At 35.9% G+C, this 14,278-nt stretch overlaps 2 protein-coding genes across 2 annotated transcripts; both read right to left on the bottom strand.

The window, feature by feature from the left end:
* Positions 1-461: 461 nt before the first annotated feature.
* Positions 462-1,334, bottom strand: LOC145591679 (uncharacterized). The gene has a single exon (XM_081648186.1). It carries the CDS (start codon positions 1,332-1,334, stop codon positions 462-464), a length of 873 nt encoding a protein of 290 aa, XP_081504312.1.
* A 2,110-nt stretch (positions 1,335-3,444) lies between these two features.
* Positions 3,445-6,382, bottom strand: LOC145591345 (AAA-ATPase At5g17730-like). The gene is made up of 3 exons (XM_081647778.1): positions 5,937-6,382; positions 4,263-5,033; positions 3,445-4,024 (listed from the first exon to the last, which is right to left on the bottom strand). Exons 1-3 carry the CDS (start codon positions 6,246-6,248, stop codon positions 3,569-3,571), a joined length of 1,539 nt encoding a protein of 512 aa, XP_081503904.1. The 5' UTR covers positions 6,249-6,382; the 3' UTR covers positions 3,445-3,568.
* Between the last annotated feature and the right edge of the window lie 7,896 nt (positions 6,383-14,278).

The following is a 14,278-nucleotide window of genomic DNA, read 5'->3' as shown; positions in this document are numbered from 1 at the left end:
CTTATGTTACTTATGTTGTTCAACACTTGGGGTGTGTAAGTAGTTTATACAATGGTATTTATCTATTTATACACTCCATCTGTTGAAACAACATAAGGTGTTGGTTTTATTTGACAATGATGAGTCTTTTTTTGTTGAGATGCCCAACTTTAAATGCCCTATCATTCTGCTGTCCTTAGAGAATAACTCAGACTACTCTTGAATTATTTTCTTTGCTGACTATGGATTGTGTGTGGATGTTTGGTTGGTGTGTCAATGATGCTTGGGGACAATCTGAGTTAACAATAAAAGAGTGCAATGACAGTTTTAGAGCACTTTGTTTTCCAAAATTTTTGTGCATGTTTCATTCCATAATAAAGGATTTGATTACATATTTATATTCACCTAATGTCTTAACCAAAAGATAAGAACAAAATATAAAAATAAACATGCCAAATTTTTTTACACTTGACCCCTATTCACTACTCTGCATTGGCATTTGAAGTAGATGCTTCATGATCATTTGCCATAACAGGCCTATATGCCTCTGTGTTTGGTCTTTCTTGTGTGTTGTGCTCTTCAATTGCTTGTGTGTTGTCAATGTTGACCTCTTCAGTGTCTTGCTCATCATCTGAGTCTGGCTTGTCCATGTACACTCTCTCCCATGCATCAATCACAGCCCACATAGGAGCTTCTATAGGATCTTGTAGCCTTCCCTCTCTTTCCAGCCTATCTTTGTTAACATGTGGAGGTTCAAATCTGTTAGAACCTTTACTTTTCAGAATTTGGTTCATTGTGTGGCACAAAGTTACCCACACCTTGAACAGCCTATTAGGAGGTAGCTCACTAAATGCATCTTCAACAGCCTTTATCAACTGGTCTGGTGTCTTTGCCATTTTCTTGTGTTGAAGTGATTGAATGCTTCTGAAAAAGCCCAAATCCAGAACATTTATGTCTGGACTGTTTGGTGGTTGCTGAGTTAATATAAAAGTGAACCCTGGTTGTTCACAATGTTCTTGCCAAATTGCATCATCTTGAGTAATATGTGCCTTTGCATTATCTTGCTGAATGTAGATTGTGTTGTGTTGACCTGTGTGAGGCCATTTTTCCATAATTGCTGGAATGACTTTTTCAATCAACATCCACCTTGAGACATCCCTGTTGATTGGATCAATTACCTTTGTGACCATTTCTCCCTTTTTCCTGTATTTTGAGGACCTAAGTGCTGGCTCCTTTTTTGCAAATGGAAAAATGCCTATTTTCCCATCAAAAATGACTTCTTTTTCTGCATTGTACCAAGGTTTTGCAACTGCTCCTTGGAACATGAATTTTGGAATGAACTTGGCTGATTGCATTACTCTATGTGGACCTTTTTCTCCTTTTGCTAAATATGACCTATGTGTTTTTTTAGTCAGTGTAAACTATTTTTCATCAATATGTACTGTATTGTACATTGACTGGTACACTCTTTTTGTGCCTGGTGAATCTCCTACAATGTTGTTAAGTATGAATCTCAGCCTATCTAATCTGTTTGCTGGTGTAAGCTTTGGCTTTAATGCATTTGTGTGAGGTCTGACTTCCCCTCTCTCAATCAGTCTCTGGATTGTGCTTTTACCAACATTTAACATTACTGCCAAGTCCCTTTGGCATGATCTGTTCCCCATTGCCACTGCCCTTATGGCATCATTTGGAATTGTTATTCTCTTTCTTCCACAATTGTGGAAGCCTGTTGACATGTTGTACTGTAACTGTGCATCCCTTTGTTCCTTCCCCTTTTTCCATATTCTGAGAATAGTTCTTGAGCACAGATTGAAATGATTGGCTGCCTGTTGAATGGATCCATATTTCAGGTTTCCATTTGTTGACCTTGTTAATAGCCATATCAAAATGTCTAACTTGGCCCCACTACTGAGCCTCCTCCTTGTTGGCTGATGATGAGCTTCAGAGTTTTCTGGGTTGATTGGTGTTTGCTGATTGTTGATGTTGCTTGCTGTGTCTTGGTGATCTGATGTTGCTTGCTGATTGCTGTTGTTAGCTGTTGTCTCTATATGGTTGCTTGCTGGTTCAGATGCATCTGTTGCATCAGGGGAAGGAGTTTGGTTTAAGTCAAACCCAATGTTGTCATGGTTATTTTCTGAGTCAATCCCATCATCGTAGACAAAGTTGAGATCATACTGAAACATTTCAACATCATTAGCAGCAGCATCTTCATTCATGTCATCATTCAAATTGAAGTCTGAAGCCATTTGGAGTTGGAGGCAATGATGTGATTTGGGTGTCTTTGAATGTGTTTATTTTTTTTAAAGTGTCAATTTTCTGTTCTTGAATTGTTCTCTGTAAAATTCCCTCTCAAATGATTTGAAAATTTGAGAAGGAGTGGTTTTTATAAGGTTTTTAGTTTTAACACTAGTCATGAATCCGTGTACTTTCATTCTATTGGATGATGTAATTTTTCAGCTAATTTGATTGGTTAAAAATCAATCACATGGATTACAAGTGCATTGCTTTATTTTCATTGGCTGTGTAATAAAGACAAAAAAACCCAAAGGTTTCTCTTTGTAATCCGCCCCTTTTTAATGACAGCAACTTTCTCTCTCTACCTTTTGTTTTGCAAATGATTGGGTTTTAGTTTCCAAGTACTTCATTTATTTCTCCTTAATTCCCGTGATTTTCACCCAAAAGTGACTATCATTCGGGGACGGAGGGAGTAATTAAAATTATTCTTAATAAGTTTAGAAAACTTTAATTGTACGAACTTTTTTGTACTAAACATATTTATTAAAAAAAAAAGTTAAAATATTGTTTTTTCATTATTTTTTCGAGTTTTCCATAAAATTATTTGAAAAAATCTAAAATTAGTCCAACGCGATGTAGTTTTGGTTCGATTCCAATTTAATCGGTATGATCTTCAGTTCTTAAATTTCAAATTTTCGGTCCTCGGTTTGTTGGTTCAGGTCGGTTCGGTCTTGGCCGATGAACAACCCAACTAGTAACTATGTTTTTTTAAAAAAAAATAAAAAATTACATTCGTCTTTTCAATCAGGCTTAGTTTTCTTCCATTTTTAAAAAATATTCAATAAATATAAGTTTAGTTTAATAGAAATAATTTTGGTTAAATAAAAATCATTAAAAAAAATTACAAAATAATAGAAAATAAGTAAAATTAATTTTAATTTAGCAAAATTTATTTAGTAAAAATGATTTCAATTCAGCAAAAATAATTCCACCTCAATAAAATTTTGTGGAAAAAATACACAAGTAGTAACAAATTTTTTAAAAAAAAAAATCATTGCGATAATTTGGTAAAAAAAATTACTCTGACAATAATTTGATTAAAAAAAAAAAAAAAAAAAAAAATCAGGTAACAATTAGACCCAAAAAAAACTAAAAAAAATTCCAACAAACTACTCATGATTCTGCATAAGTTAGTAAGGAAAATCCCTTCCCAAAAAAAAAAAAAGTTAGTAAGGAAATCTACTGAAATACGTAGAATTAATAAGAAGTCCACAATTTAATAAGAAATCCACATTCTACAATGATTTATTTGTCATAAGGTAATAAGAAGTCCACATTCCACAATGATTTCACTTTAGCAGTTTGAAGGCAAGACATTCCCATTTTCCATTTTCTCTATGATTTCCTGATTTTCCTCTGTTTCAGCCTGAGGACTCAAACTTGCAGCATCCTCTGCTTCGATTTTCTTCCTCTTTAGCAGCTTGACGACCCCTTGAAGAGAGGCATCAACATCTTCACTTCTCATAAGTTCCTCGGCAACTTCAGCAGGAGTTGCATTTACAGCTTCCAAAAGGCCTTTGATCTCTCCAAACAGCGGATGGTTGCCAGAAACTAGGAGATAATTATAGGCTAAGACTTTGAAGCCCTCCATAGTCAGGTAGGACATGTGAATGTGCATATCCATACGACCAGGCCGTAACAAAGCTGGGTCAAGCCTTTCCTTGTGATTTGTGGTGAATATGATCAACCTCTCATCTCCGCAACAAGACCACAATCCATCAGCAAAGTTCAGCAATGCAGCCAGCGACATCTGCAGTAACAAACAGCAGTAAGTTTAGCAGTTAGTAAAAAAAAGCATTAATTTTTTTGTCAAATACATGAAATTATCCTCACAAATCGATTATGAATTATATTTCACAGGGGTTATGAATAGATTAAGTCCAAGTTGAACATGCAAAAACCATGTAAGATGTATGAAATATATCATATATCAGGAACAAGTAAAAGATATCAAAAAAATCAGAGAGGAGAAAATGAAAACCGCTAACCTTAGGCTTCTTTATGGCCTTCTTCAGAGAGTCATCATATCCTTGATACATAGTGTGGTATAATTCTCGTCTTGGAAGCTCTCCAGTGCAATCGATATCCTCAACAACGATAATAGTTTGACTTGGTATAACACGCAACAACTGTCTCAACATAGAGTCCTGCATCCGTCTCAGTTGCAAATCATAGATGTCAAATTTGAGATAGTTAGCCATAGCAGCTATCAGACTCGACTTGCCAGTACCCGGAGGACCATACAGTAAGTAGCCTCGTTTCCAGGGCTTCCCTACCCTCCTATAAAACTCCTTTCTCCTCACAAATCTGTCCAAATCATCCATTATCGCCTTCTTCAACTCAAGATCCATAGCCAAATTCTCAAACTTAAAGGGATGAACCATATTGACTGATTGCTTGCTACTTGAGCCACCAGGCATAACACAATAATCGGAATAACCATCAAATAGTTTCAAGTGTTTCTCCTCGCGAACAACTTCTTTTGATGCCTCCACAACATATGGCAAGTAATCAGTACAAACCTTTTTTTTATGTTCTCTGTCAAATATCAATGAGAAGCAGGATCTTTCTTGATGATGACTACGTGATCGACCTGATCGTTTATCGTGTACAGGAACAGGACCACTTTGATCATCAACCGAGGGATTAGCCTTGCAACTAAAAATCCATTTCAGATGTATTCCTTCAAAAGTCTCAGAGAATGTGACTCCTTCAGCAAGCTTGAAGTTCATAGTCTCTTCAGTGTGTCCTTTGCTCACCTAAAAGGACCAAAATTAATTTCATTTCAAGATTGTTTAAAACTAAACAACACTAAGGCGTTCAAGCAAGCTAGCTACTAAGATTGAATTACTTAACTCGTTTAAAAGTTAAGTTGCAAGACTTGCAACTAAGCTACCACCATATAAATGTCTCCCAAACACGAAATCCTCAATTCTAGCATTTGACACACACTAATGTGCTAACTATTATGTTAGACTAATTACACACATATATATATGCATCAACATTATTTATTACCAATTGGCTCATTACAAATTAACCCTCACTATTTCACCAACTATACTTTATACTACAATAGGTTAGGCCTACAAATAAAGCCGTATCCAAACCCACAAAATAGTGTCGGACTTTAGTAAAAGCAGGTATTTGGGCGTTTTTTCTTAGTCAAGCTCTGGTTTTGTTCTAAAATTACTCCATCCTTTTTTTAAAAAAAATTTATTGGTTAGGAATAGATGAAAGGAGTGAAATTATTAAATACTCGTATTAATCACAAATTCACAATCACGACACTTTTTTTATATCTATTTATGATAATTCCAATATTTCCTTATTTGGTAATAACTCACTACTACTTTTCTACTACGGAGTAGTATTATTTTTTTTTTTTCCTACCAACCCAATGTACTTTGTACAGTAGTACAAACTTTTTTTATTATTATTATTTCTTTCTGCTAATCACAATTAAGTAAATCACCACCGGCTATATTTAATAATACGAGTATAAAGTCACTTTTTGGTACCCAACCTATAATTCTCCTAAACCTTCTTACAAAACGGAGGGAATACATCTTACTACTTATTTTGGAGGTCGTATGACTTATTATTAAGGAAACTATTTTTTCCACTACCAAAAAAAAAAAAAAAAAAAAAAAGTAAAGTACCTTAAGCACACTGGCAGAGTCACTAAGCTTGTTGCAAAGGTAGATCTGACAAGCTTGAAAAATTTGGTTATTAGTGAAATCGTTAGCAACTTCTTCAATGATGAGCTTAAAAACATCTGGAGGAGGAGGAGGTTTTCGTGTGAACCATTGTTTGAAAATGTCAGAAATGTATTGTTGTACAAGTGGTGGAACAAACTGATAAAAGGCTTGTTGAACCAAAGTGAAGGTTGCACTCAATGAAGCATATGCTGAAAACAGTGATGCTCCGCTTGGTAAGCCCATTCTTCTTCTCTCTCCTCCTACAAACTCCATTCTTTTTCTTCAAAACAAACTAGTGTTTTTTTTAAGAGAAGTAAAGGTATAATTGTAGTATAGTACGAGTAGCAGTTCATTGGTTTTAGACATTTATAAAAAGTAGATAGGGACGAGAAAGGAAATTCCAAGGATATTTACATCCGGTCTTTATTTATTTATTTTATTTTTTATTTAAGTGTAAGACTTAAGAGGTAAGTCTCACCTTGACTTCTTATCACAAGAATATTAAAGGTCATAGGGGGTTAGTAGGAGGAGGAATTCTTGGTCAACACTAAGTTAGAGTCCACTTTAGACTCAACTAAAGGCAGAAAAGTAATTGCAACTACCTCTGTTATTTTATCTTACTACCTCCGTTACATATTAGTTGCAACTTTGGGCAATATTTGTGAGAGATAAAATATTTCAAAGTTGCAACTAATATGTAACGGAGGTAGTAATAAACGAAAGGTGGGGCCTCTTGTTCATAACTTTTCTGGAGGCAAATGTTAAAAAAAAATAAAAAAAAGGAGAAGAGAGAGAAAAGAAAAGGGAGATTTTTGAAATATAAGAGAAGAGAGAGAAAGCAAAACCCTTTGAGAAGGGTGATTCTAGAACGGCGAAAGGCGAGTCGAGAACGGCGAAATCGAAGTACAATTCCAGTAATATTCCTGTAATTTAAGTGGTCTAGGCGAGATAGGAGAGAGAAAGCATTTGCGAATACCTTTATGGGGTATGTTTACATTGGTAATATTCCTGTAACTGGTTAGTGATGCGATCTGGGAAGTTGTTGGTATTGGTATGATACAATTCAGCTACCATTCACTTACAAGCACCTTGGTTACAATTCGTTTACAAATACCAACAAGACTTACCATCATACCATCAAGGTTGCTGGTGGTATTCAGATGAGTTACTATATTCAGTTATATACCATCTAGTTCGTCGTTGGTATTTAGCTGATGTTCTTTCATCAAGTTAGCTACCATCTAGGAAGTAATAATTACTTCCCATTTATTAAAATATTGCATAATAAATTAAATTATTACAAGAAGATGTTTCTTTTGCCTAGTTTAACCAATAAGCGATAATAATAGGTGATCGAAAAATAAATAAATTGTTAACATACCTTTGGCAGCTTGAATTTTTAATTTCATGCCTTCCTTATGGCGTGTCTTCAGCAATTGAGTGAGAATTCCATAAATTTTTAGTCGAAAATTTGATTAGAGGAATTTTGGGAAATTTTTCCCCGCCATTGCGAGTGAAATTTGGGGGGTAAGGTACAAAAGTTACTGACACCAAGTCCCCCATCCCTTTTACTCTTTTCTGTTTTTATTCAGCCTTTTCGGTGGTCATTGGGCGGGCCGAGCCAAGACTTAAAAAAATCAGACCACTTCTTGGGATGGGCCAGATCGGGCCAAGTTTCGGGTCGAATTTTATGTGCTCAAACCTGCCCCATAATGGGCGGGTTGTGTGGGCTTTTATGGCCGGACGAAAAAAAAACAACAAAAATTGTATAAAACGCATTCCCAAACCTATTCAAAAATAAAAGGAAAAATCTGCTCAAAATCTGCCTAAAATTAGGTTGGTCCGGACTTACTTTGATCCGCTCTACTTTATAGTTTATACTTACTTTTCTCTCTCCTTTTGTTCAATAGCATTTTGATGATCATATAATCCCATCAATGATAATTTTTGTTTTTTTTTCACAATTCTCTACTTACCACATCATTCTCTCTTACATTAACTAATACCCAGGTCACCTGCATTTCTAATAATGTTCACATGATTCTCTCTTACATTAACTAATACCCACCTACATTTCTCATAATGTTCATTATTTTTTTTCTTACTTGCCTTATGAGACCCACATAACTACTAACTTACTACTCTGTAATAATCTTTATAATGCTCATCTTATGAGAAAATTTCTTTTTGCTCATTGGGGTAAGTCATTTTTTTAAAAAAAATTCACCTAAATTTTTGCCCATGAGCTTTGTTTTTTTTTTTTTTTTTTTTCCTTTTTCCATTGTTGAATGTGCTCTTACAAACCGTTTGGTTGGTAGAGGGGAAAGGAAAAGACATTAACAAAAGGAATGAGAGAAAAAGGAAAATATCTTAGGTTGTTATTTTTTTATAAAGAATGAGAATCAAGTTTTTAATACCACCATATATACAACTATCATTATTCTTCTCCACCATCACGATTGCAATTGTCAGTCCCTAAGCCTCCAACATCGCTGCCCATCCTCCGCTTCTACCGCTGCATCGACTTTGAGACCAATGCCCGTCGCTTGCCGCCACTACTATTATATGTGGATCTCTTAAGTCAGAAAATTGGTCGGAATGGGTTAAAAATGGTAAAATCTTATCTTAAATGTAGTTTTGAAAAAATAGACTCCGTATTAGTTAGTTTAGAAAAAGGGTGCTTTTATGTTTAAAAAAAAAAAGGGTGCTTTTAAAGCATCTCTAATGGTTTAATTGTAAGGACTTGCTTGCAATAAAAATAAAGTTCCTAGCTACATGCTTACTATTGGAGAACAAAAAATTGAGCAACATGCAACCAAACAAGCTACATGCTTGATTGAAAAAGAGACTAATAAACTCCACTCATATTGCAACATGTGTATAATTATTTATTTTTTTAAAAAAAATTTATTTTAGAAAAATAGAAATAAAAAATCCAACCTTTACACTTTTTTTCTCATAAAAATTCAACCTTCATTTTATTCCTCAAAAATTCAACCTTTATACCCCACTTTCTCTAACAGACTCATTACCAGTTGATGACCGATTTTTGTAAGTTATGTGCCACGTGTTGGCCATTAATTGGTCAATTATTTTTTTAATCATTAAAAAACAAAAATAATTAAAAAAAATAAAATCAGAAAAGCCAACCCTACCCTCCTTCCCTGACCACCCCATCCAAACCGTCCACCGGAACCCAGCGACACTAGCAACATAATCGCACCGCCGCGCCACAATAGTCACAGCCACCAATCAGCAAATCCAGCTCGCACCACCGCCCATATATCTGCATTTCCACCCTCCATTTCAGCAGCCTCACAAACCACAGCCACTGACTCCAAACCGCCCAGCCACCAATAATCATGGCCAACCAACAGTAGCAGCCCGAAACCCCAAACCAACCACCAATTAGGTTGTCGCCGTACCTGCTCCAACCCACACCAATTAACAACCGACCACCGCAACAATTCCAAACCTCAACCAGCACCACCAACCGATCATCCACCATCAATTGAAACCCGCAACCACCGACTCAAAACCATCACTTACCTCACACAACAATTCTTCTATTTCTTCTTTCTTCTCTGACAACCACCGCCAACTGATTCTTTTCCCTTGTTAAAGTTGGTTGAGGTTGGTTTTCGGTGGTTATGGAGGGGTTTCAGATCCTGGTTGTGGCTGCAAATTGGGTGGATTAGGTTTCGAATTTTGGTGGTGGTGACTAAGTTAAGGGTTATGGTGTTGGTGCGGCTTGTTTGGGGTGGTTATGGTGGGATTTCGTGTCATGGTGGTGCTGAGAGTGGTTACAGGATGGTTTGTGGTGGTGAGAGAGTGGTTGACTGGTGTTGGTGGTGTACTGGCGACGTACGTGGTACGACGTACTGGTGGTGTTGGTGCTGTATAGGTGGGTTGTTGGGTTGTTTCCATTTTTGTGGAGAGAGGAGATAGAAAGAGGATGAGTGAGAAAGGAAATTGAGAGAATTAAAAGTCAAATGAATCTGTTAGAGAAGGTGGAGTATAACGGTTGAATTTTTGAGGAATAAAATGAAGGTTGGATTTTTCTTTTCCATTTTTCCTTTTATTTTTTGCAAACTAAAAGATGTTGTAGTTTACCATTGGAACACTGTGTTTCTAAAGTGTTGTAACTTAAAAATTGATGTGAGAAATAAAGTTAATAAGCATTGTAGCTTGTCATTGGAGGTGCTCTTAGTTTTTCAAAAAAAAAAAAAGTTGCTTTTAGGAGGGTTATTTACAATTTTTTTGTTTTGTTGTTTTTTTTTTCACAAAATTTCAAATCTTAACCTTTAAGAATTAAGATATTTCGAGTTTCTTCTACTTTAGTAGACTAAAAAAAAGTAGATTAGTACTCTGTAGTACAAGCATACCAAAGCGTAGTGGATACACAAGTTAGACTTATGATTTTGGCGCCATTTCTACAATTTCCCTTCAAAGTAGGCCCACTCTCTTTCTCTCTCCTCTCTCACACTTCCCCATTTTATTTAACCAAACCCCTAATTATATCTCCAAACTTTCCATGAATTCCACCAATTAACCTCTCTTAGGGTTTTCAATCGGAGTTCACATTCTTCAATTGACAATCCCCAATGTCTGAATGACATGCTAAACGCCCCAAAATCGTTAGGTTTGTTCTCTTACTCTTCTCAATTTTGCCTTTTTTATTCAATAATTTGTTCATTTACCATAATTCTAGGGACAAACTAAAGATTAAGCTAATTAACAATCTAAGCATACAACAATTAAGCAAATAATCAACAATTGAAGTATTTAAAATGGAAGAGAAGAGTAAGAAATGTTACTAGCTAGAAGCTTCAACTTTGAATAACAATGGTGGAACTTGTCTTCTGTAATGATTGAGATTGAAATTTCCAAGCTAATAATTAAAATCTAACTAATTGATAGGCTAAAGTCGTAATCACCTAATAAAAAATAATACCTTAATCCACTAACTATGTAGAAAGGGAAGAAGGGTCGAACCACAAGGAAACAAGTCAATTTATTCCTAATAAATCTATATAATCTAGATTATCAAGTAACCAGTTTGTTATTATAAAGGAGAACTAAACTACTAGGAGTAAAAGTGAAAAGGAATAAAAGTAGGAGGAAAAACAAGGAATAAAAGACCTAGGGCATAGGTTCACCAATAAATAATATTCTAGGGTAAAACATAATAATCAATCGTCAATGCATCAATTAATCAGATCATAAAGGGCTTTCGCTACGTATTACAATCACAGAATCAATCTACCGGTATTAAATCTCATATCTCGAATCTCGACTTAACCATTTATAAATTAACCTGCCTATTGAAACGAGACCTAAACATCAATTCTCATCTCTCGAATCTCAAATTAATATTGTCAAACTCATGCATAAAAGATCATGCCTAATCTAGTCACAGAGCATTAAATCAATCAATAGGAAATTAATCAAGCATTGACGATCAACAACAATAAATTACCCCTTCATATTATTTATGGATCCCCATAAACCCTAGAAAGAAAACTACTCAGACATAATCGAACATAAACTAAACAAAGCAATTAAACAAGTCATGATGGAAGAAATAAAATAAATAGCTGAGATTAAAGAAGAAGAAATCGTTACCAAAATCAATGGAAATACAAAGTTGAGCAAGAACAAAGTTGAGAGAATTTTAGAGAGAGAAAATAATCTAAGTAGAGAGAGAAAGTCTAAAAGAGAAGGTAAAAAAAAGATTCCATACTAAAATCGTACTTAAACAACTCTAAAAACAATCCTAATTAAAAACTAAGAATTCGGCAAATCTGAACCCTCAAAAACACGCGCCCGATCGAGCCCGGCTTTTTCTTCGCAACTCTCCTGGGTAGCCGCACCCGATCGAGCTAATGCTCACCCGATCAGGTGCGCCTTTCCTGATGCCTCTGACTACGCGCCCGCCCGATCGGGCGTAAGCTTGCCCGATCGGGCCCGGTCTCTTCCTCGAGGCTTGGACTTCGATTGGGCTTGATTCTTCGGCCCAATCCGGATTTCCTCTTCGGGTCTTGAATACTTGGTCCAAATGCCCCGGTATCACACACCGAGCCCTTAATCACCGGCTCTAACCGATCCTGGGCTACAAAGATGGTCGTGTCCTCCTAATGTCCGTAGTTGCTCCATGAAAAACCCGGAAAACGCTCCAAAGATGCAATTTCCTACAAAACTCAAGCAAAACTACAAAAACACTAGAAAACACCAATTAGTAATAAAAGTGGCTCTAAAGAGCCAAAAACACTACTAATTATAACCAAGGGATGGGGGTAAAATACTATATAAATTGGACATATCACTAATGATTTGAGAGTATTTGTGTTTCTAAGATTATAAACTAAGAGAAAAGCTCTAAAAACTTAGATGCCCGTACAAAAGAGCTAAGGGGAGTATTTATACGACCCCTAAATAAAAAGGACGGAGAAAACAAGAGCCGGGCTCGTCTGCAGGTCTGCACGGACGTGCCGGGATCGGCATGGGCGTGCAGCCTATTTAGCACGGACATGCCACCTAGTGCACGGCCGTGCAGAGCAAGGCAGAAAGCCTGATTTGGTTAAGGCAAGTCGTGTGCAGACTTCTGCACGGACGTGCTTGGGGTGATGCACGGACGTGCTGCATTCACGTTCGTGCAGGCTCTGGCAGAAAGATTGTGCTTGCTGGAACACCCCTGCACGGACGTGCAGGATGTGGCACGACCTTAAGTACACGGACATGCAGGGAAAAATGAAATCAATCGATCAGATGCAGAAAAAAAAATGATAAAAGTACCTTAAGTACACTGGCAGAGTCATTAAGTTTGTTGCAAAGGTAGATCTGGCAAGCTTCAAAGATTTGGTTAGCATTAAAACCATTACCCTCTTCTTCAATAATGAGCTCAAAACAATCTGGAGGAGGAGGAGGTTTTCGTGTGAACCATTGTTTGAAAATGTCAGAAATGTATTGTTGTACAAGTGGTGGAACAAATTGGTAAAAGGCTTGTTGAACCAAAGTGAAGGTTGCACTCAGTGAAGCATATACTTAAAACAGTGATGCTCCGCTTGGTAACCCGCCCATTCTTCTTCTTTCTCCTCCTACAAACTCCATTCTTTTTCTTTTTCAAGGATCATGAAACACAAGTAAGGTATAATTGTGCTTGTTCATTTGTTTAAGACATTTATAAAAAGTAGATAAGGGTACAACCTATAAATGGTTCATGAAAACAAGTAAGGTATAATCCTACAAACTCCATTCTTCTTCTTTTTCAAGGATCATGAAAACAAGTTTAATTGTTAAATGGAGTTTATAAAATGTAGATTGGTGTACATTCGTAATGTTAAATGAACCATTTATAATTTCTTGAAAAAAAAGGGTGATAAGTTTAATAACGATTGCTTTTAGGATGGTTATTTACAATATTTTCAAATCTTAATCCTTGAGACATTACGAGTTTTCGGAAAATTTGTGAGAAAGATCCTAATATTTTTGTTTGAAAAGCCCTTTTATAAAAAAAAAAAAAAGAAAAAAAAGGTGGCACAAAAGGTTTTTACATCGTGTTTGGGTTGTGATGAGGGTGTTTTGACAATTTTCTGCCGTTGACTTTTTTTCCCAGCCAAATAAAGTCAAACATTTTTTTTCTTCCTTTTTTTTCTCTCTTTTCCCTCGTTTTCCCCTTTCCCCCTATTATACCCTAATGTCTCAAACAATTAACCCCAAAACGTCAATTAGGGTTTAATAAGGGGGAAAGGGGGGAAAAGTAATGAGAAATTAGGGTTTAATATGAGGAAACGAGGGAATAGTATCGAGACATTAGGGCTTAATAGGGAAAAAAGGGGGATACGAGGGAAAAAAAAAGAAAGTGTAAGTGGTCACGTGTTTTGTACGTGACTTTTATTAGCTGGAAAAAAAAAGTCAACGCTGGAAAATGGTCAAAAGACTTTTGCCACAACCCAAACACGATATAAGGATCTTTTGTGTCACCTTTTTATTTTTTTAATTTTATAAAAGGATATTTCAAACAAAAAGGTTTATATAAAAGGACCTTCCTCATAAATTTTCTTGAGTTTCTTGTACGAACACTTTCTCTCACTACCAAAAAAAAAAGAAAAAGAAAAACAATAAGGATTTTTTTGTATGGTTGGCCACCATGTGTTCGGGGTTACTTGAGTTACTTCTGACCGAATAACCTCACAAGTAATCCCTGATCGATTAACCCTTTAAGAAATTTCTGACCGAATAATCTCTGATTGAATTAGTTAAGTAAACTCCTGAACAAATAACTCGAGTAACCCCTGATCAAG

This window comes from Chenopodium album, chromosome 18, assembly GCF_948465745.1.
Source record: "Chenopodium album chromosome 18, dcCheAlbu1.1, whole genome shotgun sequence".
In the NCBI taxonomy this organism is placed as follows: Eukaryota; Viridiplantae; Streptophyta; class Magnoliopsida; order Caryophyllales; family Amaranthaceae; genus Chenopodium; species Chenopodium album.
The sequence above is the reverse complement of the archived record's forward strand: the minus strand, read 5'-3'. Positions and strand labels throughout refer to the sequence as shown.

Excerpts from the sequence above, each read along its gene's own strand:
- LOC145591679 (XM_081648186.1), bottom strand. The coding sequence starts at position 1,334 with ATGCAATCAGCCAAGTTCATTCCAAAATTCATGTTCCAAGGAGCAGTT.
- LOC145591345 (XM_081647778.1), bottom strand. The coding sequence starts at position 6,248 with ATGGAGTTTGTAGGAGGAGAGAGAAGAAGAATGGGCTTACCAAGCGGA. Across the intron at positions 5,034-5,936 it reads ACTCTGCCAGTGTGCTTAAG|GTGAGCAAAGGACACACTGA; the intron begins GTACTTTACTTT and ends TGGTCCTTTTAG. Across the intron at positions 4,025-4,262 it reads AGGCCATAAAGAAGCCTAAG|ATGTCGCTGGCTGCATTGCT; the intron begins GTTAGCGGTTTT and ends TTGTTACTGCAG.